The 27116-nt window shown below is 48.9% G+C and overlaps 2 protein-coding genes across 2 annotated transcripts in view; both read right to left on the bottom strand.

The window, feature by feature from the left end:
- Positions 1-27116, bottom strand: part of LOC140120790 (uncharacterized) — a 159378-nt gene that overhangs the window by 30379 nt on the left and 101883 nt on the right. The window contains 5 exon segments of the mRNA XM_072139733.1: positions 1750-1778; positions 1780-2933; positions 3287-3389; positions 3942-4030; positions 4107-4230. Of these exon segments, the coding sequence (XP_071995834.1) occupies positions 1750-1778; positions 1780-2933; positions 3287-3389; positions 3942-4030; positions 4107-4230 (1499 nt within the window).
- On the bottom strand, positions 9295-25765 carry LOC140120896 (uncharacterized). The gene is made up of 4 exons (XM_072139930.1): positions 25632-25765; positions 24998-25100; positions 23074-24301; positions 9295-10192 (listed from the first exon to the last, which is right to left on the bottom strand). The coding sequence occupies exons 1-4, from the start codon at positions 25731-25733 to the stop codon at positions 9403-9405; spliced, it is 2223 nt and encodes a 740-aa protein (XP_071996031.1). The 5' UTR covers positions 25734-25765; the 3' UTR covers positions 9295-9402.

The following is a 27116-nucleotide window of genomic DNA, read 5'->3' as shown; positions in this document are numbered from 1 at the left end:
CTTTTGCATATTAGGGAGCAGATAGAGGCGACATATGTCCTGATGGGAGACAGCTGGGATTCCATAGGGATGTATCCATAGTCCTGTGGTTAGGCTTGTAAGGTCTGAGGTGGCAGAGTTCATCAGGAGGTGAACAGTTTTTGTAGTTCGGACCCCCCCCCCCCCACCACCACCACCAAATGTGTTAATTCTGCATGTGAGGGGATATGATTTGGCCTTGCCAGGGTCTCATTAGGAATATACGGTACAATCTGTTGCGATTGTGGCCGATGTACCCATTTTTTTTATAACGTTTTGGTCCGAGAATGTGCGTAGGAGGACTTGGACGCACGCAAAGTCTGTTGAGATCTTGGATAAGCAAGGGTTAAAGTGAACACAGGGCAATTGCAACATATGTTTGTAAGCCTGGGAGGTGGGGGGGGAGGCATTGGGAGCTGGAAAGATGGGAGGGGAACTACAGGCAGAATGATGGCGCTCACCCTAATGTGGTGGGGGCAGGCTTTGAGGATGCAGGAAGGAATCAAAAGCGCATCGATATTGTGGTGGGGTCTCACATTCTTGAGGTGAAAAGCATGTGAGCCGTGGCAGGTAGATTGGTGGAAAGTGATTTGTAGAGGCTTAGTCGGATGGACGTGACCTACCTCAAAATTATGGTTGTCTTATTCATGGCCATGCACATGAGGACGGCTCTTACAGGGGAATGTCTTTGGGAGCCTAGGATAAGAGTGCAGCCACTTAAGGTGGGCGGTGGTGCCGTGAAGCCGGTGGTGGGGGCTGGCGGTAATAAAGCACATTCTTAATTATTTGGGCGCTAGAGCATCATCTATCTATAAAATTGCACTTGCTCATATTACGTTGTAGATAAATATCGTCTGCTGTGGCCCAAAATTTCCTACAGGAAAAAGTTGTTGCGTCATTCTTATGGGAAGAGATGGTGGAGGAACTCGCTGCAGCTCGTGGGAAAAGAACAGAACAGAATTGACGCTTCCCAGTCAAGGGTAAGTGATCACCAACACATTGGAGCAAAAACCGTAATGTTGCGTTATACGTTTGTTATGTGTGTGTCTGGGTAAGGGTCGTGTTACGTGTGTGTCTGGGTAAGGGTCGTGTTATGTGTGTGTCTGGGTAAGGGTCGTGTTACGTGTGTCTGGGTAAGGGTCGTGTTACGTGTGCGTCTGGGTAAGGGTCATGTTACGTGTGTGTCTGGGTAAGGGTCATGTTACGTGTGTGTCTGGGTAAGGGTCGTGTTACGTGTGTGTCTGGATAAAGGTCATGTTACATGTGTGTCTGGGTAAGGGTCATGTTACATGTGTGTCTGGGTAAGGGTCATGTTATGTGTGTGTCTGGGTAAGGGTTGTGTTACATGTGTGTCTGGGTAAGGGTCGTGTTGCATGTGCATCTGGGTAAGGGTCATGTTACGTGTGTGTCTGGGTAAGGGTCATGTGATTGGTGGAATCCTCTCTCCAGACCCGAACTGTAGATCTTGTGAAGGAAGCGTCAAGACAGGAAACGGGTGCGGTGACGATTCCATGGAGGGAACTCACCAGAGTCCAGGTTTTGTCCGAAATATCTTTTCTAAAATAAATGAAATTAAGAAATAGTTTAGTGTAGAGTTTCTCATTTTCTCTCTTATGCCAAAAAAATCTGAGAAAGGAAAAACATATAAATAAACGGGGATCCTGATCATTACCGCCAGAGGACGAGCGCCACAAAATAACGGCACGATTTTATTTAGATTAACAGTAAAACTATTTCCCACATTCTGAACAAGAATTATCATTTCTCCCCTGTGTGAGTTCTTATATGTCTAGCAAGATGTGATTTCACTCTATAACCTTTCCCACATTCCGAACAATGAAATGGCTTCTCCCCTGTGTGAGTTCTCTGATGTCTAATAAGCTCAGTCCTTTGGGTGAAAACTTTCCCACGTTCCGAAGATGATTGTGGCTTCTCTCCTCTGTGAACTTTCTGATGTTTAACAAGATATATTTTCGTTTTAAAACCTTTTCCACATTCCGGACAATGAAACGATTTCTCTCCAGTGTGAATTCTTTTATGTGTAGCAAGATTTGATTGCATACTAAAACATTTCCCACATTCTAGACATGAAAATGGCTTCTCCCCCGTGTGAATTCTCTGATGGGTAACAAGATATGTCTTTGTGTTAAAACCTTTCCCACACTCCGGACAATGAAACGGTTTCTCTCCTGTGTGAATTCTTTTATGCTTCGCCAGATTTGATTGCATATTGAAACGTTTCCCGCATTCCGAACATGAAAACGGCTTCTCCCCGGTGTGAATTCTCTGATGGGTATTGAGATGTGCTTTGGTTTTAAAGCTTTTTTCACATTCTGAACAATGAAACGGCTTCTCTCCTGTGTGAATTCTTTTATGTCTAGCGAGATTTGATTGCATATAAAAACATTTCCCGCATTCTGGACATGAAAATGGCTTCTCCCCCGTGTGAATTCTCTGGTGAGTAACAAGATGCGTTTTCCTTTTAAAACATTTCCCACATTCTGAACATGAAAACGGCTTCTCTCCTGTGTGAGTTCTCTGATGTCTATAAAGCTCCAACTTATGGACAAGACCTTTCTCGCAGTCTGAACCTGCGCGTGGCTTTTCCCCTGTGTGAATTCTTTTATGTACATTTAGTGACGATTTTGTAGTAAAACATTTGTTACATTCTGAACATGGAAATGGCTTTGTCAGATTATGTTGTTCACCCGTTCTGTGAGTTTTATCTTGCGGAAGAGATGGATCTGGAGACCGGACTTGTGTAGGATGATCAGAAGACAGATCTGTGCTGTGAAGGGCTGGGGGCACATCGGGGGGAATTTTAGGCTCTTCATCTGGTTCTTGTTTCATATCACAATCCTCTGTTTTAGAAACTAAAGATATGAGTTGTTCTTCCGAGCTCCCGGCGTCATCATCTGCCAAGTAAAACATGGATTAGAAATTATTTTTACTATAATAACTTTATAAAAAGTTTCCATACACTTAAGAAAAATGTGGCAATGCAGTTGCAGTGCAGTTCCGGTTGCTAAGTGTAAGGCCGGACGTTCCAGAGAGCAAACGCTGTGAGACACATCAAACTCGCTGGTGTGTGAGCGGCCTCCCCCCTGGTGCCAGCTCTGGTAATGGAGCATCGGGGGGGGGGGGGGGGTAAGTTATGATTATTATATTACCACCCCTGTATATTCCCTTTGATGCAGTCAGTATATTATTGTCGGGATGTTATGTCCACATTATGGCCGTGTGTCCTCATGTAGTGGTGGTCACTCACCTGGGGGGTTATCTGTAGGGACGTCCTCCTTACACTCCTCATCACCGCTCACATCTGTCTCTTCTTCTTTTATCGTTGTGATCGATGCTTCCAGATCTTTATCCTGAGTAAAAAATTTCATCACAAATATTGTAGGAATCGTCAGACATTGGGATCAGTCACAAGGAGCGTTTCACATGACCGGAAAGGACAATTAAGGAGCAAATTGAGACACATCCAGAGCGGAAGATATGGAGATGATGATGGAGCTTAAGAATGTCCTACACATGTAAGTTCAGTGACTAGATGACCTTACATGGACTCTATATACATTTATGGGCATTGGCCGCCCTGCAGTCCGTTTTGAGGAGACCCAGACAACATCTCACACATTGTAAATGTCATCATTGCCGGAGAAGTCACATGGAGAGAGCAGGAACCGGAGGAAGAATCACCTCACCACATTTCCTGGTGGATAGCCTCCTCTTCGTTTTTTGCTGGATTCCATTAGGAAGAAACCTATGGTCTTCGAAGACCAATCTGAGGAGATCCCGGCCAAATATCTGCTCAGCTCCAATTTTACCATTAAACATTCATAACCATTAGATAAAAGACTCACACATCCCATCCACAGATTATGAGGATCATCTCCACAACTGTCCACAGATCTATCTACCTGATCCTCCATGGGATCTTCTTCTGGACAATCCTGTGGAAGAAGAGGACGGGGACATCTCTCCGCTGATATCTCCTCATTGTATAGATCTGTAGGAAACATCCAGAGACTGAATTCATTCTGTACTGACAGATAATGATCAGACGTGTGGATATAATCTATTACCTGGTGATGTGAGGGGCTGGTGGTCCTCCATCATGACCTCCTTGTACAGGTCCTTGTGTCCTTCTACATACTCCCACTCCTCCATGGAGAAATAGACAGCCACATCCTGACACCTTATAGGAACCTGACACACACAATGACACAGTCATCACCCGGACCCCTCCCTTGTGTTATTATATAATGTCCCAGCATTCCCGGCAGCGCTCACCTCTCCGCTCAGCAGCTCAGTGATCCTGGAGGTAAGTTCTAGGATCTTCTGCTTATTGATGTTCTCATGTTGAGGTCTACAAGTCGTCTTCATTACTGTGTAATCCTGATTATGGAGACACAGATGGGACACGGGGATAAGAATGAGGTCATGTGACATCAGAGCTGTGCTTTTTGGGACATTTCTAGAAGACTGGGAGATATTGGGGTCACTGAGTGCAGATAAGAAGGATGTGACCTCTCACCTCTCCTGTGACCTGGTAGAGGATCTCTAGGGTGAGGTCACAGATCATCTCCGCCATCTTCTCCCTGTTCCTCTCCATCCTGGACGAGTCACTCAGGAAAATCCATCTGGTAGGAACCGAAACTGAAAGAAGATGGAAAAACCCTCAAACCCCCAGAAATGTGATAGAAATGAGGAGAAGCTGAGGGAATATTCTGTGGAGACGAGGGATTTGTGTAACGTGTGAGGGGATGAGGAGCAGCAGAGGCTTCTCTCAGGCTCATGGTGTATAATAAGTGTCTGGTAATATGAGGTGGATGTGAGGTGAGACATGGAGCCGGCGTGGGGTGAGGTACAGAGCGGCGCTGCCTCTCTCCGCTATATCATCTCCTCTATAGATAATAACCGCACAGTGTAACTTACCCCCAGCTGCAGAACCGCTTATATACAGGACCTGCAGTGATGTCACCTCATCATGTGATCATGTGTGGGAGGTGCCCAGGGATCACATGGTGCTGGGTGTGGGCGGAGTTCAGTGTGTTCCAGGGTCTGCTGTGCTGGAGAAGCTGAAGTGTATGTGCAGGCGGATGTATCAGAGCTTGAACTCGCACAATATCTCATTTCTCCAGAGAGGACCACACTTTGGAAGATTTGTGTATATCTGTTTTGATGGGACATTTCAGGACACAGAGGGAAAGGAAAGAATGGGAGTATAAAATGCTGTGAATTTTCTGTTTCATGCATAACATCATGTCTGACGAAGAGAACTAGTGTTCTCCAAACCTCAACAGCAAATATCCTCAAAAAGTCTATGTAGCCTCTATGTGGGTTATGTCCTACTGAGGCCTCTATGTGGGTGATGTCCTACTGGAGACCTCTATGTGGGTGATGTCCTACTTGAGACCTCTATGTGGGTGATGTCCTACTGGAGACCTCTAGATTGGTGATGTGCTCCTGGAGACCTCTAGGTTGGTGATGTGCTACTGGAGACCTCTAGGTTGGTGATGTGCTACTGGAGGCCTCTATGTGGTGATGTCCTACTGGAGGCCTCTATGTGGGTCATGTCCTACTGAAGGCCTCTATGTGGGTCATGTCCTACTGAAGGCCTCTATGTGGGTCATGTCCTACTGAAGGCCTCTATGTGGGTCATGTCCTACTGAAGGCCTCTATTTGGGTCATTTCATACTGAAGGCCTCTATGTGGTTGAAATAGGGCAACAACTCAGAACAAGGATGAACTCTTATCGTCACACCACGGAAGATTAGAGGACAAATCTACTTGCGCCAAAGACAGCAACCCCCCATCACAAAAACGAAGATTTCAGAGTACTTGTATTGAAAGAAAATCATCTTAGAGAGAGGAAGGTCTGGGAGTACAAGGGACGAATGTGTCCTGTCAATTTACGTCATTCTATGACTCTGAAGGAAACTGCTCCTCAGACCTGGTAGGGTCATCACTACCATGGACCAGATCTCAGGGGACAATAATACCATCTCACTCCCCAAGTGCTGCAGTATTTACTACTATAGTGCAGCTTATATGGATTTGCAACTTCCCCCACAGGGGCCTAGCCTATTCTTGGAGCCTGGAGGCAGCCGGGGCCCAGAATACCGGAGTGGCTGGCGGTTGCGGCCTAGGCACACTAGTGTCACGGTGCTTGGTATGGGGACCGGAGGGCTGTCCTACAGTCTGGCAGGTCTCCAGCAGGTGGTGTGTGCAAGAAATATGGAGGGAGAGGCTGATGTACTGGTTCTCCCTGGGGCAACCCCTAAAGTGTCTGTAGGAAGAGTCCCTGGATGATGGATGGGGAAGCCCGTGGTGGTAACAGGGATCAGACGGAGGCAACGTAGTGCAAATCAACTTACAGTTCTTTATTTAACAGCAGATTCTCAAGCCGGAAGAATCATGGAGAACAGGAAGGTTACACACAGCCTGGTAGTAGCTTCAGGCTGGGCTGGTGCAGATGGAACTGAGTCCAGGTGATGGATCTCGGCACTGGGCTTAAGCCTCCTGACTTTCCCTGGGTGCTAGCCGATAGACTGAGGCACCTATAATAACTGGAATTAGGACACAAGCTGTTTCAGACAGACGATGAGGTCTGGTTCTGTCTGAAGACTCTAGCAAAAGACTAAGACCTAAGACCATGTGCTTTCGCCCAGCAGGGGTATATATACTCCACTGGTCAGGTGGTAGCACTCCTCCAATCAGCTTCTAGCTTGTTTTACAAGAACATAATTGGACAGTAACATCTCACAGTGTTACCCTTGCCTTGCCAGGCAGTGGCTACAGCTGCAATACTTAGAGGCCTCCTAGAGAGGTGATCAACTACCTCTTTGCCCATGCATTGGCAGGGGTGTTGCGGTTTGTTCTGTTTCTTATCACTTGTCTCATCCTCCATTGCCTTACTGCGTCCATTTGGGTATAAATTTGTGTTCTATTCAGATGTCGTCTTATACCTAATGCCTGATGATGAGACCTGAGAAGTCTCCAGAGCTTATAATTATCATCAATCTTTTTGGTTAACACATAAATGTTATCAACAAAAGAGGACTCTTAACTTTTATCCGGTGACACAGATGCATCACAACGCCATTGATTTCTATGGGTGTTCTCACATTGGCTTGTATTTTCACTGATCCGTTGGAAAAAATTATGAAACATGCCCTATTTTTTCCACGGATCACGGAAGGCAATCGAAGTCTGTGGGTCCACAAAAAAACGGATTGAACATCCGTTTTTTTCACTGATGAGGCTGAAAAAACAGGTGAGATGCTTTCAAAGCAATTTTACTCCTTCCGTTTTATTTTCCATAGCCTATACGCAACCTAAGCTGAGCACCAACCCCAGTGTGAACGAGCCCTTGGTGAGATTACAAACCCCTCCCGCAGCCTATAACAAGATGAAGGATATGTGTATGTTAATATTTATGTAATGCCTGACTTTTATGCCCGATTTGTCAGACAGGACAGGTCGGTCCTTCTACGCCTAGCACCTCCAGTGCTCCCCAACGAGGAGACTCCAAGCCTCCGAATGAGAAGGACCTCTGGTCAGATCTCTAGGCTGAAAGCTGAGCAATGATGATTGCCTGAGCAATGATGAACTCATGATTGCCTTTCTAGTGGTCAGGGGCCGGATAGGATCCGGAGGAAAAGTGCAGATGCGGAGTGACCCCGTCTGTGGTGAGAGAGGAAGTACTTGGTGATGCTACAGGACCTGTTGATCAAGATCCCTTGACCCCATCTCCTATGGGTGGCTATACCAGATTGTGGTCCGCTGGAGGGACATACATATGCTATGACCCTCATTGATCATTATAACAAACTTGTTGTAGCTGTTTCTGGAGCTGTTCCTGGAGCACCAACACCACTGGGGCCAAATTGTGGTGGACTTAAAGCAGGACCTTGATCGACAAGCTTGTGCAGAGCCTTTGAAACACGGGGAACAAGTTTGGCTAAAAAAGAATCACCCTACTAGTAGATTAGATGGACAGTGGGAGTGTGAGCCATATATAGAGGGACGGACTCTCCTCTGAACCGACTACAAAAACGTCTATTTACCGATGACTATAATGGGCACACTGGGGCAGATTTACTTTCCCGGTCCTGTCACGATCCCCGACGTGCGTTCTCCGACGAGGATGAAATCCGGCACGATTCTTCAAGCTCGTGCCTCCATTTTCCTGCATGTGTCACTTCCCCACTGAGGTCCGCCGGAGTTCACCTTCTTCTACCCGGTGTATGTGAGTGCATTGTCTTGCGACACAATTTGAATTGTAAATACCGTGCTTAGTCCGAATCAGTTTGGTTGTCCGTCGGCCACGCCCCCCGATTTGTGTCGCATGAAGGTCGGCGCGACCTCACTTAAAAATAGTCAGGAAATCTGACGAAAATGCGCCGAGCGGACACTTAGTAAATGATCCCCACGGTCCTTCAGGGAACTATTCTGGCAGGGAAATCCTGCTGCTCCAGAGATTTGAGTGGTGGTCTTGGTACCAGAGACCCCACTGCCTGAGAGACTGAGACCTCAGCAGCTGTCACCTGTCTTGGTGTCTATAGAGGATGATCGTACCCACCACTAGTCATTGCAGGAACTTTTCCATTCATCGCCAATCATCGTCGTCCAATGCTGACAGAGACTATATCCCTTTTCCTTTCTAGAACTACCCAAAGTATGGATCACATAGCGCAGGACTTTATGTAATGTCTATTCAAGCACTTTAACCCATTGTGCCTGGACTGCCAACGTGGAGACCAGTTGGAGGTCGACAGTGTCAAAAAGATTAACTCTGGCACCCAGAAGCTTGCTCCATGCAGCAGAGCCCATCGGGCTGCTCTACCAGAAGGATACAGATTCTAGCTACACAGATCCAAGGTCCGGAGATGAAGATAATACTGCCGCACCCAACCACCGACCGAGCGTCCATTGCTCCTCAGGATTTGTTCTCCGCCTGTTATATCCTTGTTGCTACTGTTGTAGTTCTCTACAGTAAACTTAGTTGTTTTGTTACAAACTCTTTACTTTTCCCTCACCGTGTTGGCCCATGACAGGGGTGGATGAGGCCTACCCTAGGGCATAGCGCTACCGTGACACCAGCTTTAGGCCGCAGTAACTCCAGTCCTAGCACTCGGGCTCTATACTTCCACCTACACACCTCTACTTATACATGTGTGTGCCAGTCATCAGCGTCTGGGGATTGCACACACATAGAAAATAAATGGGAGTCCTGATCATCAACACCAAAGGACGAACAGCACAAAATAACTGCATGATTTTATTCAGATTTTGAACTTAAAAACAAACTGTGGGTAAAAAAAAAACATTTTAAACTTTCAGATTTTTTTTTCTTTTTTGGTAATTTGCATATGTTTAGCAAAAGGATTCAGCAGTATAACTTTCCTCATTCTGGACCTGCCCTGTGTGAATTCTCTGATGATTAATCACGTCTTTTTTCCATCGAAAACTTTTCCCACACTCTGAACACTGAAACGGCTTCTCTCCTGTGTGAATTCTCTGATGTCTAATAAGCTCCCACTTGTGGATGAAACCTTTCTCACATTCTGGACAGGAGTATGGCTTCTCCACGGTGTGAATTCTCTGATGTACAACAAGATTTGCTTTCGTTTTAAAACCTTTTACACATTCTGAACATCGAAACGGCTTTTCTCCAGTGTGAATTCTTCTGTGTTTTGCAAGATGTGACTGCAATCTGAAACATTTCCCACATTCTGAACATTGAAACGGCTTCTCCCCTGTGTGAATTCTCTTATGTTTAGCAAGTTGTGATTGCACTCTAAAACATTTCCCACATTCTGGGCATGAAAATGGTTTCTCCCCAGTGTGAATACTCTGATGGGTTAAAAGATCTGGTTTTCTTTTAAAACCCTTCCCACATTCTGGACAAAAAAACGGAGTCTCCCCCGTGTGAATTCTCTGATGGTTAACTAAATCTTTTTTCCATCTAAAACTTTTCCCACATTCTAAACAAGGAAACGGCCTCTCCCCGGTGTGAGTTTTCCGATGTCTCAGAAGCTCCGACTTGCGAATGAAACATTTCTTACAATCTGAACACGAGTGCGGCCTCTTCCCTGTGTGAATTCTTTTATGTGCTTTTAGTGATGATTTTGTATTAAAACACTTGTTACATTGTATACACGGAAACGTCTTTGGCAGATTGGGATCTCTACGACGTTCATCCGTTATGTGAGTTTTATCTCGAGGAATATTTTGTAACAGATCGGAATACTGGACTTGCGGTGGCTCGGACGACAGATCTGTGCTGTGACGGGCTCGGGGCACGTCGGGGGTTATGTCGTACTCTTCATCTGGTTCTTGTTTAATATCAAAATCCTCCATCTTAAGGTCCAAAGTTATGAGTGGTCCCTCCCAGCTCCCAGGGTAACCATCTGCCAAGTATAAACACTGATTAGAATTATTTGTAATACGATAACTTTCATTCTCCCCCCCCCCCCCCCCCGGCTCCGGCACTGGTAATGGAGCATTGGGGGGTAAGTGATGATTATTATATTACTGCCCCCTGTATATTCCCTTTGCTGCAGTCAGGACGGGATTTGCAGCCATAATATTGTCAGGATGTTATGTCCACATTTTGGCCGTGAGAACGAGTTCTCATGTAGTGCTTGTCACTCACCTGGGGGGTTATCTGTAGGGACGTCCTCCTTACACTCCTCATCACCACTCACATCTGTTTCTTCTCCTATCGTTGTGGTCAATGTTTTCAGATCTTTATCCTAAGTAAAAAATTGCATCACAAATATTGTAGAAATCGTCAGACAGTCGGATCAGTCACATGGAACATTTTACATGACTAAGGAGGAGAATTTAAGACACAATCCATAGTTTCCTGAGCTGCAGATATGGAGATGAGGATAGATAGATCAATGAGGAGCTAAAGAACGTCCTACACATGTAAATTCAGTAACTAGGTGACCTTTCATAGACTTTATATACATTTAAGGGCATTGGCCGCCCTGAGGTCCATCCTGAGGAGACCCAGACAACATCTCACACATTGGAAATGTTATCCGTGTCATAGGAATCACATGGAGAGAACAGGAACCTGAGGATGAATCACCTCACAACATCTCCTGTCATGGGTTCTCCTGAGACTTATGTCCGCGGTTGCAGGCGCACCCGTGTAGCTCTGTGTCCCCAATTGCGGCTGTTCCAGGCAGACTTACCCGTCCACACTCCAGTGACGGGTCCTGTTATTGCCGCGGGCTGGCCACTGCCCTGACCCCTGCTTTGTGCCTTGTTGCCTAAGAGAGTCCCCTCTCTGGGACAGGAACGACTCTGTCACTGCCAACATCACTGCATTCCTCACTGACTTTCCGACCATCTTCGAGGAACCAGCCTAGGCATCTTCTGCTGAGACTGCCCTGCTGAATTTATGTCATGGGGACTTGTCAATTCCGCACCCTTGCCTTTGATCACTCTTGGAATAAAGCGGCCTTGGCCACCAGCTTTATGAATCTACTGGCTAGTCGTATCAAAGATGCTCTGTCTGCACGGGACCTGCCGTCTTCATTGAACGACCGCTTCACCCTGGCCACTCGAATCTGTGTACAAACACAGATCAGGACCCATCGTCTGCCCCGCTTGGCTTCAGTCTTCCAAAGACCACCACAGCTGCCCTCCTTTTCTGCTGCAGAGGAGCCGATGCAGGTGGATCAAGCTCGTCTGACACCTCAAAAGTGTGTCAGAATAGAGCACTTTCTCTGGACCACTCCACTCCGTCCACAGCGTCCTGGAAACACACGCAGCTATGGTTCCTGGGAGAAGCGTCCCTCGGTGAGAGCAAAACCTCTCCACGTCTGAACATATCTGTCTTACTCAGCTCTGGGACAGGTAGCTAGTTTAAAGTTTCTGCCTTCCTGGATTCCAGCTCTGTAGGAAACTTCTTGGATGCTATCCTGGTCTCCCAGCATCATCTTTCTTGGTCCGTCTCAAGAAGACGCTGGTTATCTCATCCGTCAGTGGGAATATTCTCTGCGATCCGGCCCGGTATCGCACCAAGCCTTTTTGTCTGAGCCTGAAATCGCAGCCAAGTAAGCCTATGTGAAGGAGAATCTGGAGAAGGGGTTCATACTTAATTCCTCTTCTCCTGCCGGTGCTGCATTTTTCTTCGTGGCCAAGAAGGATGGTTCACTCCGTCCATGCATAGACTATCGCAGACTTGATAAAATTACTGTGAAGAACCACTGCCTCTGATTACGGAACTCTTCGATTGCCTACGTGGAGCCAAGTCTTTACCAAATTAGACCTACATGGGGCGTATAATGTCATCCGCATTCTTGAAGGCGAGAAATGGAAGGCCACCTTCAAAACTTGTGATGGACACTTCGAGTATCTTGTCATGCTGTTTGGCCTCTGTAACATTCCAGGAGTTTGTCAACAACATTGCCTATTTCATTAAAAGAGTCTTCCTTTCCTCAGGTATCTCGTTTCTGACAAGGGACTACAGATGGATCCCACAAAATTGTCTGCGGTACTTCAGGGGCCTTGCCCACGCTGATCCTAAATTCTGGCCTCTAGTGGCTGAAGAAGCTTTCTCCAAGCCGAAGTCTCCCTTTGCCTCTGCTCCTGTACTCACTTGACCTGCTAGAGGTTGACGCCTCCTCGATAGGAGCTGTTCTAGTCCAGAAAGGCCCCAAAGTCCGAACTCTAAATTGTGGCTTCTTCTCGAAAACCTTCTCAGCTGCAGAGAGGAATTACTCCACAAGTGATTGGGAGCTTCGGACCATAAAGCTTGCCTTGGAAGAGTGGCGTTCCCTTCTGGAGGAAGCTTGTCATCCGATTTGTAACTATACTGATCACAAAAATATCCTATAACTCCAGACCACTCAGCGTCTTAATCCACAATAGACTCATTGGTCCCTTGTTTTCTCTCGCTTTAACTTCCTGATCCATTTCCATCCAGCAGAGAAGAATATCAAAGCGGATGCCCTCTCTCGTGCCTCCAATGTAATTGGAAGCACGAGAGAGGGCATAGGCCCCTTTGATATATCGTTCCTCCTGAATGTCTAGTTGTTGCCGTACCTGCCGATTTACGGCAAATTCCTCCTGGCAAGACCTATATCCGACCTGCTCTTTCGAAGAGGGCAATAACTTGGAGACATTGGGAGCAAACTTGTCAGTCTCCACTTCAGGCATCTGCCCGCCCCAAAACCCAGGCCAACAAGAAACATAGGTCTCCTCTAGTCTACTCTCCGGGTGGTAAAGTGTGGCTGTCCTCCAGATATGTCCTGCTGAAGATTCCTAGCTACAAACTCGGTCCTTGTTTCCTGGGTCCTTTCGAGGCGCTGAAGCGCATTAACCCTGTGACTTACAAGCTTCATCTACCTCCCACCATGCGCATCCCGTACTCCTTCCACGTCTCTTCCAATGCTAGTCATACAGAATCGCTTCTCCCGGTAAGTACCTCCTCCTGCTCCTGAGGCTGATTCCACCAATGTCTTTGATGTAAATGAGATCCTGGACATGAAGTCGGTTTGAGGGAAACAGTTCTTTCTTATCGATTGGAAGGGGTTTGGACCAGAGGAGAGATCTTGGGAGCCTGAAGACAACATTCTGGACAGCGGCATTCTTCAAAGGTTCCTTCAGGCCAAGTAGAAGGGGAGGCCAAACGGGAAGGGGGTTCCAGCCATGGGTGCTCCTGCCGCCTGTTTTGACTTTCTCTTACGTCCCAAACTCCAATCCTGTGCTGCCTGTCCTGACATACTGCCTGACTACAACTCTGATTCCGTCTGCCGTTTGTGTACCTCGCCTTGGCCACTACTGCAAGCAAGTCACGCCTGTGGAGCGATCAGGTGGTATCCCGCCGCAGCAAGTCTAACCTGCTTTACAGGGGGCTCTGGTGAATACTGGATTTATGGTCCCTGGAAGCTTTATCACTGACATATCATTACACATTCACTACCAATGGATAAGACTCACACATCCCATCCACAGATTATAGGGATCATCTCCACAACTGTCTACAGATCCTGCAGGATTATATCTACCTGATCCTCCATGGGATCTTCTTCTGGACAATCCTGTGGAAGAAGAGGACGGGGACATCTCTCCGCTGATATCTCCTCATTGTATAGATCTGTAGGAAACATCCAGAGACTGAATTCATTCTGAACTGACAGATAATGATCAGACGTGTGGATATAATCTATTACCTGGTGATGTGAGGGGCTGGTGGTCCTCCATCATGACCTCCTTGTACAGGTCCTTGTGTCCTTCTACATACTCCCACTCCTCCATGGAGAAATAGACAGCCACATCCTGACATCTTATAGGAACCTGACACACACAATGACACAGTCATCACCCGGACCCCTCCCTTGTGTTATTATATAATGTCCCAGCATTCCCGGCAGCGCTCACCTCTCCGCTCAGCAGCTCAGTGATCCTGGAGGTAAGTTCTAGGATCTTCTGCTTATTGATGTTCTCATGTTGAGGTCTACAAGTCGTCTTCATTACTGTGTAGTCCTGATTATGGAGACACAGATGGGACACGGGGATAAGAATGAGGTCATGTGACATCAGAGCTGTGCATTATGGGACATTTCTAGAAGACTGGGAGATATTGGGGTCACTGAGTGCAGATAAGAAGGACGTGACCTCTCACCTCTCCTGTGACCTGGTAGAGGATCTCTAGGGTGAGGTCACAGATCATCTCCGCCATCTTGTCGCTGTTTCTCTCCATCCTGGACGAGTCGCTGATCTGGTAGGCACCGAAACTGAAAGAAGATGGAAAAACCCTCAAACCCCCAGAAATGTGATAGAAATGAGGAGAAGCTGAGGGAATATTCTGTGGAGACGAGGGATTTGTGTAACGTGTGAGGGGATGAGGAGCAGCAGAGGCTTCTCTCAGGCTCATGGTGTATAATAAGTGTCTGGTAATATGAGGTGGATGTGAGACATGGAGCCGGCGTGGGGTGAGGTACAGAGCGGCGCTGCCTCTCTCCGCTATATCATCTCCTCTATAGATAATAACCGCACAGTGTAACTTACCCCCAGCTGCAGAGCCGCTTATATACAGGACCTGCAGTGATGTCACCTTATCATGTGATCATGTGTGGGAGGAGCCCAGGGATCACATGGTGCTGGGTGTGGGCGGAGCTCAGTGTGTTGCAGGCTCTGCTGTGCCGATGTGTACAGTATGTAGCAGAGCTGTGTGTGTGATGTGTACAGTATGTAGCAGAAGTACCTAGTGTTCCCAGGGGGGAGGCAGTGACTCCTGTAATACAGAGGTCCTATCCTCGGGGAGGCACTGACTCCTGTAATACAGAGGCTCTATGCCGGGGGAGGCAGTGACTCCTGTAATACAGAGGCTCTATCAGGGGGGGAGGCAGTGACTCCTGTAATACAGAGGCCCTATCCCGGGGGAAGCAGTGACTCCTGTAATACAGAGGCTCTATCCCGGGGGGAGGCGGATACTCCTGTAATACAGAGGCTCTATCCCGGGGGAGGCAGTGACTCCTGTAATACAGAGGCTCTATCCCGGGGGGAGGCAGTGACTCCTGTAATACAGAGGCTCTATCCTGGGGGGAGGCAGTGACTCCTGTAATACAGAGGCTCTATCCCGGGGGAGGCAGTGACTCCTGTAATACAGAGGCTCTATCCCGGGGGGAGAAAGTGACTCCTGTAATACAGAGGCTCTATCCCGGGGGAGGCAGTGACTCCTGTAATACAGAGGCTTTATCCCGGCGGGAGGCACTGACTCCTGTAATACAGAGGCTCTATCCTGGGGGGAGGCAGTGACTCCTGTAATACAGAGGCTCTATCCCCGGGGAGGCACTGACTCCTGTAATACAGAGGCTCTATCCTCGGGGAGGCACTGACTCCTGTAATACAGAGGCTCTATGCCGGGGGAGGCAGTGACTCCTGTAATACAGAGGCTCTATCAGGGGGGGAGGCAGTGACTCCTGTAATACAGAGGCCCTATCCCGGGGGAAGCAGTGACTCCTGTAATACAGAGGCTCTATCCCGGGGGGAGGCGGATACTCCTGTAATACAGAGGCTCTATCCCGGGGGAGGCAGTGACTCCTGTAATACAGAGGCTCTATCCCGGGGGGAGGCAGTGACTCCTGTAATACAGAGGCTCTATCCTGGGGGGAGGCAGTGACTCCTGTAATACAGAGGCTCTATCCCGGGGGAGGCAGTGACTCCTGTAATACAGAGGCTCTATCCCGGGGGGAGAAAGTGACTCCTGTAATACAGAGGCTCTATCCCGGGGGAGGCAGTGACTCCTGTAATACAGAGGCTTTATCCCGGCGGGAGGCACTGACTCCTGTAATACAGAGGCTCTATCCTGGGGGGAGGCAGTGACTCCTGTAATACAGAGGCTCTATCCCCGGGGAGGCACTGACTCCTGTAATACAGAGGCTCTATCCTCGGGGAGGCACTGACTCCTGTAATACAGAGGCTCTATCCTCGGGGAGGCAGTGACTCCTGTAATACAGAGGCTCTATCCCGGGGGAAGCAGTGACTCCTGTAATACAGAGGCTCTATCCCGGGAAGGCAGTGACTCCTGTAATACAGAGGTCCTATCCTCGGGGAGGCACTGACTCCTGTAATACAGAGGCTCTATCCCGGGGGAGGCACTGACTCCTGTAATACAGAGGCTCTATGCCGGGGGAGGCGCTGACTCCTGTAATACAGAGGCTCTATCCTGGGGGGAGGCGCTGACTCCTGTAATACAGAGGCTCTATCCCGGGGGGAGGCGGTGACTCCTGTAATACAGAGGCTCTATCCCCGGGGAAGGCAGTGACTCCTGTAATACAGAGGCTCTATCCCGGGGGAGGCAGTGACTCCTGTAATACAGAGGCTCTATCCCGGGGGAGGCAGTGACTCCTGTAATACAGAGGCTCTATCCCGTGGGAGGCAGTGACTCCTGTAATACAGAGGCGCTGTCCCGGGGGAGGCAGTGACTCCTGTAATACAGAGGCTCTATCCCGGGGGAGGCAGTGACTCCTGTAATACAGAGGCTCTATCCCGTGGGAGGCAGTGACTCCTGTAATACAGAGGCTCTATCCCGGGGGAGGCAGTGACTCCTGTAATACAGAGGCTCTATCCCGTGGGAGGCAGTGACTCCTGTAATACAGAGGCTCTATCCCGGGGGAGGCAGTGACTCCTGTAATACAGAGGCTCTATCCCGGGGGAGGCAGTGACTCCTGTAATACAGAGGCTCTATCCCGGGGGAGGCAGTGACTCCTGTAATACAGAGGCTCTATCCCGTGGGAGGCAGTAACTCCTGTAATACAGAGGCTCTATCCCGGGGGGAGGCAGTGACTCCTGTAATACAGAGGCTCTATCCCGGGGGAGGCAGTGACTCCTGTAATACAGAGGCGCTGTCCCGGGGGAGGCAGTGACTCCTGTAATACAGAGGCTCTATCCCGGGGGAGGCAGTGACTCCTGTAATACAGAGGCTCTATCCCGTGGGAGGCAGTGACTCCTGTAATACAGAGGCTCTATCCCGGGGGAGGCAGTGACTCCTGTAATACAGAGGCTCTATCCCGGGGGAGGCAGTGACTCCTGTAATACAGAGGCTCTATCCCGGGGGAGGCAGTGACTCCTGTAATACAGAGGCTCTATCCCGGGGGGAGGCAGTGACTCCTGTAATACAGAGGCTCTATCCCGGGGGAGGCGGTGACTCCTGTGATACAGCGGCGCTATCTCGGGGGGAGGCAGTGACTCCTGTAATACAGAGGCTCTATCCCGGGGGGAGGCGCTGACTCCTGTAATACAGAGGCTCTATCCCGGGGGGACGCGCTGACTCCTGTAATACAGAGGCTCTATCCCGGGGGGAGGCAGTGACTCCTGTAATACAGAGGCTCTATCCCGGGGGGAGGCAGTGACTCCTGTAATACAGAGGCTCTATCCCGGGGGAGGCGCTGACTCCTGTAATACAGAGGCTCGATCCTGGGGGGAGGCAGTGACTCCGGTAATACAGAGGCTCTATCCCGGGGGGAGGCAGTGACTCCTGTAATACAGAGGCTCTATCCCGGGGGGAGGCGCTGACTCCTGTAATACAGAGGCTCTATCCCGGGGGGAAGGAAGTGACTCCTGTAATACAGAGGCTCTATCCCGGGGGGAGGCAGTGACTCCTGTAATACAGAGGCTCTATCCCTGGGGGAGGCAGTGACTCCTGTAATACAGAGGCTCTATCCCGGGGGGAGGCAGTGACTCCTGTAATACAGAGGCTCTATCCCGGGGGGAGGCAGTGACTCCTGTAATACAGAGGCTCTATCCCGGGGGAGGCAGTGACTCCTGTAATACAGAGGCTCTATCCCGGGGGGAGGCAGTGACTCCTGTAATACAGAGGCTCTATCCAGGGGGGAGGCAGTGACTCCTGTAATACAGAGGCTCTATCCCTGGGGGAGGCAGTGACTCCTGTAATACAGAGGCTCTATCCCGGTGGAGGCAGTGACTCCTGTAATACAGAGGCTCTATCCCGGTGGAGGCAGTGACTCCTGTAATACAGAGGCTCTATGCCGGGGGAGGCAGTGACTCCTGTAATACAGAGGCTCTATCCCGGGGGGGAGGCAGTGACTCCTGTAATACAGAGGCTCTATCCCAGGGGGAGGCGCTGACTCCTGTAATACAGAGGCTCTATCCCGGGGGGAGGCGCTGACTCCTGTAATACAGAGGCTCTGTCCCGGGGGGAGGCGCTGACTCCTGTAATACAGAGGCGCTATCCCGGAGGAGGCGCTGACACCTTGTCCGATGACTCCGCCTCCTGTACTGCCGCATGTTATATCTGCGCCCCCCGCACTCCACACCTGTGCAGAACAACAATCATGTGGCGCCTGAGCCCTCCCAGACATGTGACCCATCATGTGCTGGTGACATCATCAAAGGTCGCACCAGACGCCACACTTATATAACAAGTCCTAACATAATTGCCCACAGAGTCTTCAATAATTCGGCGCCATCTGCACATTAATGGGGCAAACTGCACGTTGTCCGCAGTAATGATACATCCGGACACCGCGTGAGGGTTTATAAAGAAAATAAACTCATTTATTTGTGTCCAGAAAACAGAACGGAATCCCAAACAACATGACGAGGCAAACTGGAAGGATAGTCACATAGCGGGGCCCCATGACCGCCGGAAGGATAGTCACATATCAGGGTCCCAGGACTGCCGGAAGGATAGTCACATAGCAGGGCCCCAGGACAGCCAGAAGGATAGTCACATATCAGCGTCCCAGGACTGCCGGAAGGATAGTCACATAGCAGGGCTCCAGGACCGCTGGCAGGATAGTCACATAGCAGGGTCCCAGGACCGCCGGAAGGATAGTCACATATCAGGGCCCCAGGACCGCCAGAAGGATAGTCCCATAGCAGGGCCCAAGGACTGCTGGCAGGATAGTCACATATCAGGGTCCCAGGACCGCCGGAAGGATAGTCACATATCAGGGCCCCAGGACCGCCAGAAGGATAGTCCCATAGCAGGGCCCAAGGACTGCTGGCAGGATATTCACATATCAGGGTCCCAGGACCGCTGGAAGGATAGTCACATAGCAGGGCCCTAGGATCGCCGGAAGGATAGTCACATAGCAGGGCCCCAGGACTTCTGGCAGTCACATAAAGACTTCGCGCCAGATTCAAGCACGGACCATCCCCAGATCAACCGATCTCTACCTGCTTTTGGGTTCTATACCCAGCCTAATCTTACCACCTTGGCACATAAGCCGATCTTTACCTGCTTTTGGGCTTTACACCGAGCCTAATCTTACCACCTTGGTGCATAAGTACCTACCACGGACCTGATGAAGGGGGTAGACCACCCCCGAAACGCGTAGTCCTTCTATTATACTAATAAACCTATCCTTAAACCTCACTACCTGTGTCGGATCTATTCGGGCAGCGCGTCTTATACCAACCCGGGTTTTTCTAAATTTTATATCCACAGGATAGTCACATATCAGGGTCCCTAGACCGCCAGAAGGATAGTCACATAGCAGGGTCCTAGGACCGCTGGCACGATAGTCACATATCAGGCTCCCAGGACCGTTGGAAGAATAGTCACATAGAAGTGTCTTAGGACTACTGTAAGGATAGCAGGGCCCCAGGACCGCTGGCAAGATAGTCACATATCAGGGTCCCAGGACCGCCAGAAGGATAGTCACATAGCAGGGCCCCAGGACATCTGGAAGGATAGTCACATAGCAGGGCTCATCACTGGCAGGTGCCAGGGTCCAGGGACTGCGGGAAGGACAGCAGGGTCCCAGGATCACTTGTCGGATAGCAGGGTCCCACCTCTGGCGAGATAATCAGGGGTTCACAGCCAGTATATTCCCCCTGAGACACCTCTGCAACAGCTGTAAATCCAGCTCCGGGACATTGCGCACCACAGCTGAGACCGCCCTGAGCCTCGTCCCTCCCAGCTTTACAGGGATCCAGAAAGGCAGCTGGGTGTAGTACACAATCCTGCCACCAGGGTCATGACGGGAAAATGCCGCTTAATATACTGTTATTAATACTAACGCGTTTTGTGCTGTGTTTTGCCTGATGCATTTCAAAACGCAATGAAAACACATGGCGGCGGCTTCTCCGCTCTGGATTCGGGTCCGGCCGGGATTTAATAAGGTAGTTCTTCCGCCGTCCACCAGGTGGCGCTGCTGCGCTGAAAGTAAACTCATCGCGCCGGAATGCACCGAGCTGGACCAGGTGAAGGTAAGCGGTCCTTATGCGACACATTTTCGGTTTTTAAATGCGGCGGTTTTTCCGAATACGTCGGGTTTTCGTTCGGCCACGCCCCCCGATTTTCGTCGCGCGCATGCCAGCGCCGATGCGCCACAATCCGATCGCGTGCGCCAAAATCCCGGGGCAATTTAAGTACAAGCGGCGCAAAACGGAAATATTCGGGTAACACGTCGGGAAAACGCGAATCGGGCCCTTAATAAATGACCCCCATGGTGTGAACACGGCCTAAGGCTGCACTCACACAGACGTGTACCCGCTTTACCGTAGCACAGCAGGCACACACCGGTGCCCGGGAGAAGAGGAGAGCGCTGCCCCCCGGCCCTCTCCATAGCGAAACATGGGACACGGCGCCATATTCAGAGAAAAGATAAGACATGTCCTGTCTTCTCACGGCTACGGAACAGTGCGGTGCTGCACGTGTTTTACACCATTTTTCGGCATTTCTTGTCGAACCTGTATAAAAATGGGTCGTGGCTCGGTGTGGAAAAGTAGGTTTGCACAATAAAAACATCATTATTGTGTCTCAAAATTTGAGAGAAAGGGGAATTTCGTGACCATATAAAAAGTTTTAAATCTTTGATTGCAGCTCATGAAAAATAGACGCAAAAACATAGATCAGCGGGAACTTAACCGATCAGCCAGGAACTATGGAGGATGGCGGGTCCGCGGCCGCACTTTCATCGGATTTTCCAATGTTTTCGGGATTTGCGTTGCTTTGACAGGTATTTAACTGGGGATTGTGTCGCATGCGATCGGATTGTGGCGCGGCTTCTCTGCTTTCCTGCGACAGAAATCAGGGGGGCGGCCGTTGGACGATCCGACTGATTCAAACTGAGTTCGGGATTTAACTTACAAATTGTGTCGCAAGATCAAGCACTTACATGCACCAGGAAGATGAAGGTGAACATATGCAAATGAGCCTGAGGAGCTCCGGCCTCCATTGACATCTATAGCTCATGTGCATGATATTTAAAACGTTTCGTAAAAAACAAGGGCATAAGATGCTAAAAGATGAGCTGATCCTCCCAGTAGGGACACTCACCAGCATGTAGGTGCGCTTGGTTTACAATCCTTCATCCTGGTAGTAGATGCCTTCCATTCAACAGAGATGGGCGCAACTAGTGAAGTGGGAGAAGTTTAAGGAGTTTAAGGCTTGTGAACAGGTTCAAGTCTAGGATTGTCTCTGGTTTATGAAACAAGGGACCTGGAAGAGGACTTCAGCCAACCAAGGGAACATCAGCATCTAGTGCTGGAACAGGGGCAGCAGGTTCATCCACAGACGCTGCAGCAGGGTCATCAGCCTGGGGGTCATACTCTGAAACCGGCTCCTGTAGAGACTGAAGCTGCAAGCAGGGGGCTCTCTGAGCAACAGCCATGGGGTCATCTGCTGCCAGATTCTTGGACTGTGGAGCCCATGATGATGACCGCTGTAGATTCTTCTTGATCTCTAACTGGAGGTGGAAGGTTAATCTTTGACTGACCTGAACCAGCTGGGAGCACTGTATTGCTTGCGGTGACACCCTCTGTAATTGGTGACTGGGAGCTGTGATGTGACTGGGAGGGTGATGTTGGGGTCATTTAAAGCAGCTCCGCCAGTAGACAGATCCAGAGGAAAGATGGGTCCCCCATCCTGAAATAGAGATCAGCAAAGAAGCAAAGACAGAAGAGGAAGCTCATGGTGGAAGAGGTTCTCCGCAGGGGTGGAAGCCACAACGTTATCCCACCTGGAGCCCTCCCAGTGTTTGTGTGGTAACGGATTCCCAGGCAGGTGGTGAGGCTTGTGGCGTTAGCATCAGGCCAGGGATCACACTTGGCAGTCTCAGGCTCACAGTCCAAAAAAGCCGTAGGTAACAGGCTGTAGGTGGTCCTTCCTGAAGGCACACGCAATGCGGCAGGTTGGTTAGCTGTGGTCGGGAACTTGAGAATACCTCAGCCCTAGACCAGTGGTCGGAGGGCTGGCTAATAGGAGCTGGATGGGCTCTGCTGCTAGGACAGCAAGAATTCACGAGATGTGAATTGGGCGCGGTGACGATTCATGGAAGGGACCTGCTGGAGTCCGGGTTTTGTCAGAAATATCTTTTTCCGATACGAGCAAGTAAAGAAATGAAAAGAAGAAATAGTTTAGTGCGGAGTTTCTCATTCTCTCTCTTACTCCACAATAATCTGAATAAGGAAACACATATCAATAAATGGGAGATCCTGATCATCACCACCACAGGACGAGCGCCACAAAATAACTGCATTTTTATTTAAGTTTTCAACTGAAAAACAATTTCCGGTTAAAACATTTTTTAAAATTCTGAACATAAAAGTTAGGATTTCTTCCCTGTGTGAATTCTTATATGTCTAACAAGATCTGCTTTCTCTATAAAACATTTCCCACATTCTGGACATGAAAACGGCTTCTCCCCTGTGTGAATTCTTATATGTCTAACAAGGAGCGATTTCACTCTATAACATTTCCCACATTCTGGACATGGAAATGGCTTCTCCCCTGTGTGAATTCTTATATGTCTAAGAAGATTTGATTTCACTCTATAACATTTCCCACATTCTGGACATGAAAACGGCTTCTCCCCTGTGTGAGTTCTCTGATGGTTAATAAGAACTGTTCTGCATCTAAAACCTTTTCCACATTCCGAACAATTAAACGGCTTCTCTCCTGTGTGAGTTCTCTGATGTCGAATAAGTTCCCACTTTTGGATGAAAACTTTCTCACATTCTGAACAGGAGAACGGCTGTTCCCCTGTATGAATTTTCTGATGTATTTGCAGAAGTTTTTTCATTTTAAAACTTTCTCCACATTGTGAACATTGAAATGGCTTCTCTCCTGTGTGAATTATTTTATGTTTCGTGAGGTGTGCTTGAATTTTGAAACATTTCCCACATTCTGGACATGAAAATGGCTTCTCCTCTGTGTGAGTTCTCAGATGAGTAACAAGATGTGTTTTCTTTTTAAAACCTTTTCCACATTCTGAACATTGAAATGGCTTTTCGCCGGTGTGAACTGCTTTATGTCTAGCAAGATATGATGCCACTTTAAAAGATTTCCCACATTCTGAACATGTATGTGGCTTCTCCGCGGCGTGAGTTCTCTGATGGATAACAAGATCTGGCTTCCTTTTAAATGCTTTCCCGCATTCTGGACAGGGGTATGGCTTCTCTCCCGTGTGCATTTTTTTATGTAGATCAAGATGTCCTTTCCTTTTAAAACTTTTTCCACATTCTGAACATTGAAACGGCTTCTCTCCTGTGTGAATTTTTTTATGTAAATTTAGTGATGATTTTGAAGTAAAACATTTGTTACATTCTAGACATAGAAATGTCTTTGGCGGATTGTGAGTTTTATCTCGCTGAAGACTTTGTGACGGGTCTGAAGACTGGACTTGTGTCGGATAAGACGACAGATCTGTTCTATCAAGGGCTGGAGGCACATCGGTGGGAGGTTTAGGCTCTTCGTGTGGTTCTTGTTTCATATCACAATCCTCTATTTTAAGATTTAAAGAAATGAGTTCTCCCTCCGAGCTCCCGATACCAACATCTGCCAAGTATAACACGGATTAGAATCACATATAATACAATGGGGCACATTTACTAACGGACCTGTCAGGTTTCCCGAATATTTCCTTTTTGCGCCGAATTGCCCCGGGTTTTCGCCGCACGCGTTCGGACTGTGTCGCAACGGCGCCGGCTTGCATCCGACACAAATGGGGGGGGGTGCGTTCGGACAACCCGACTGATACGGACAAACCACAAAATTTAAAAACTAAATTGTGACGGACGCCCAAGTACTCACATACATCGGGAAAAAGATGGTGAACTCCGACGGACCTCGGCACAGAAGCGACGGATGCAGGAAATTGGACGCACGATCTTAGTGAATCGCGGCAGACCCGAATCCTCGTCGGACAAGGCACATCGGGGATCGGGACAGGTAAGTAAATGTGCCCCAATGCCTTTTCCGAAAGGAGTTTCCATACACTTAAGAAAAAATGTGGCTAAATTTAACAATTTTCATTTTCCAAGTTTTAAGGATTGTGGACAGACGGTTCTGAATAAATATTTTATTGCCCCCAGTTCCGGCGTCGGGGGGGGTAAGTGATGATTATTATATTACTGCCCCCTGTATATTCCCTTTGCTGCAGTCAGGACGGGATTTGCAGCCATAACATTGTCCGGATGTTATGTCCACATTATGGCCGTGTGAACGAGTCCTCATGTAGTGGTGGTCACTCACCTGGAGGGCTATCTGTAGGGACGTCCTCCTTACACTCCTCATCACCGCTCACATCTGTCTCTTCTTCTTTTATCGTTGTGGTCGATGCTTCCAGATCTTTATCCTGAGTAAAAATATTGAAGCACAAATATGGGATGTAATATTGACATTGCATTGACCATTTGAGACACATCCTGTAGTTACCTGAGCTGCAGATGATGATGATGGAGCTTATGAATGTCCTACACAAGTGACTACATGACTCTACATGGACTTTATAGACATTTATGGGCATTGGCTGCCCTGAGGTCCATTCTGAAGGGATCTAGACAACATCTCACACATTGTAAATGTCATCATTACCGGAGAAGTCACATGGAGAGAGCAGGAACCGGAGGAGGAATCACCTCACCACATCTCCTGGTGCATGGCCTCCTCCTGCTTTTTTGCTGGATTCCATTAATGACAGGAGGAAACCTAATTTATGGTCTTCGGAGACCAATCTGAGGAGATCCCGACCACATCTCTGCTCAGCTATACCCCTGACATATCATTACACATTCACTACCATTGGATAAAAGACTCACACATCCCATCCACAGATTATAGGGATCATCTCCACAACTGTCTACAGATCCTGCAGGATTATATCTACCTGATCCTCCATGGGATCTTCTTCTGGACAATCCTGTGGAAGAAGAGGACGGGGACATCTCTCCGCTGATATCTCCTCATTGTATAGATCTGTAGGAAACATCCAGAGACTGAATTCATTCTGTACTGACAGATAATGATCAGACTTGTGGATATAATCTATTACCTGGTGATGTGAGGGGCTGGTGGTCCTCCATCATGATCTCCTTGTACAGATCCTTGTGTCCTTCTACATACTCCCACTCCTCCATGGAGAAATAGACAGCCACATCCTGACATCTTATAGGAACCTGACACACACAATGACACAGTCATCCCCCGGACCCCTCCCTTGTGTTATTATATCATGTCCCAGCATTCCCGGCAGCGCTCACCTCTCCGCTCAGCAGCTCAGTGATCCTGGAGGTAAGTTTTAGGATCTTCTGCTTATTGATGTTCTCATGTTGAGGTCTACAAGTCGTCTTCATTACTGTATAATCCTGATTATGGAGACACAGATGGGACACGGGGATAAGAATGAGGTCATGTGACATCAGAGCTGTGCATTATGGGACATTTCTAGAAGACTGGGAGATATTGGGGTCACTGAGTGCAGATAAAAAGGATGTGACCTCTCACCTCTCCTGTGACCTGGTAGAGGATCTCTAGGGTGAGGTCACAGATCATCTCCGCCATCTTCTCCCTGTTCCTCTCCATCCGGGACGAGTCGCTGATCTGGTAGGCACCGTAACTGAAAGAAGATGGAAAAACCCTCAAACCCCCAGAAATGTGAGAGAAATGAGGAGAAGCTGAGGGAATATTCTGTGGAGACGAGGGATTTGTGTAACGTGTGAGGGGATGAGGAGCAGCAGAGGCTTCTCTCAGGCTCATGGTGTATAATAAGTGTCTGGTAATATGAGGTGGATGTGAGGTGAGACATGGAGCCGGCGTGGGGTGAGGTACAGAGCGGCGCTGCCTCTCTCCGCTATCATCTCCTCTATAGATAATAACCGCACAGTGTAACTTACCCCCAGCTGCAGAGCCGCTTATATACAGGACCTGCAGTGATGTCACCTCATCATGTGATCATGTGTGGGAGGAGCCCAGGGATCACATGGTGCTGGGTGTGGGCGGAGCTCAGTGTGTTGCAGGCACTGCTGTGCCGATGTGTACAGTATGTAGCAGAGCTGTGTGTGTGATGTGTACAGTATGTAGCAGACGTACCCAGTGTTCCCTGGGGGGAGGCAGTGACTCCTGTAATACAGGGGAGCTATCCCGTGGGAGGCAGTGACTCCTGTAATAAAGAGGCTCTATCCCGGGGGGAGGCAGTGACTCCTGTAATACAGAGGCTCTATCCCGGGGGGAGGCAGTGACTCCTGTAATACAGAGGCTCTATCTCGGGGGGGAGGCAGTGACTCCTGTAATACAGAGGCGCTATCCCGGGGGAGGTGCTGACTCCTGTAATACAGAGGCTCTATCCCAGGGGGGAGGCGGTGACTCCTGTAAT

Source organism: Engystomops pustulosus, chromosome 3, assembly GCF_040894005.1.
Source record: "Engystomops pustulosus chromosome 3, aEngPut4.maternal, whole genome shotgun sequence".
NCBI classification, from domain to species: Eukaryota; Metazoa; Chordata; class Amphibia; order Anura; family Leptodactylidae; genus Engystomops; species Engystomops pustulosus.
Note: the sequence above shows the minus strand (reverse complement) of the source record. Positions and strands in the feature narration are given on the sequence as shown.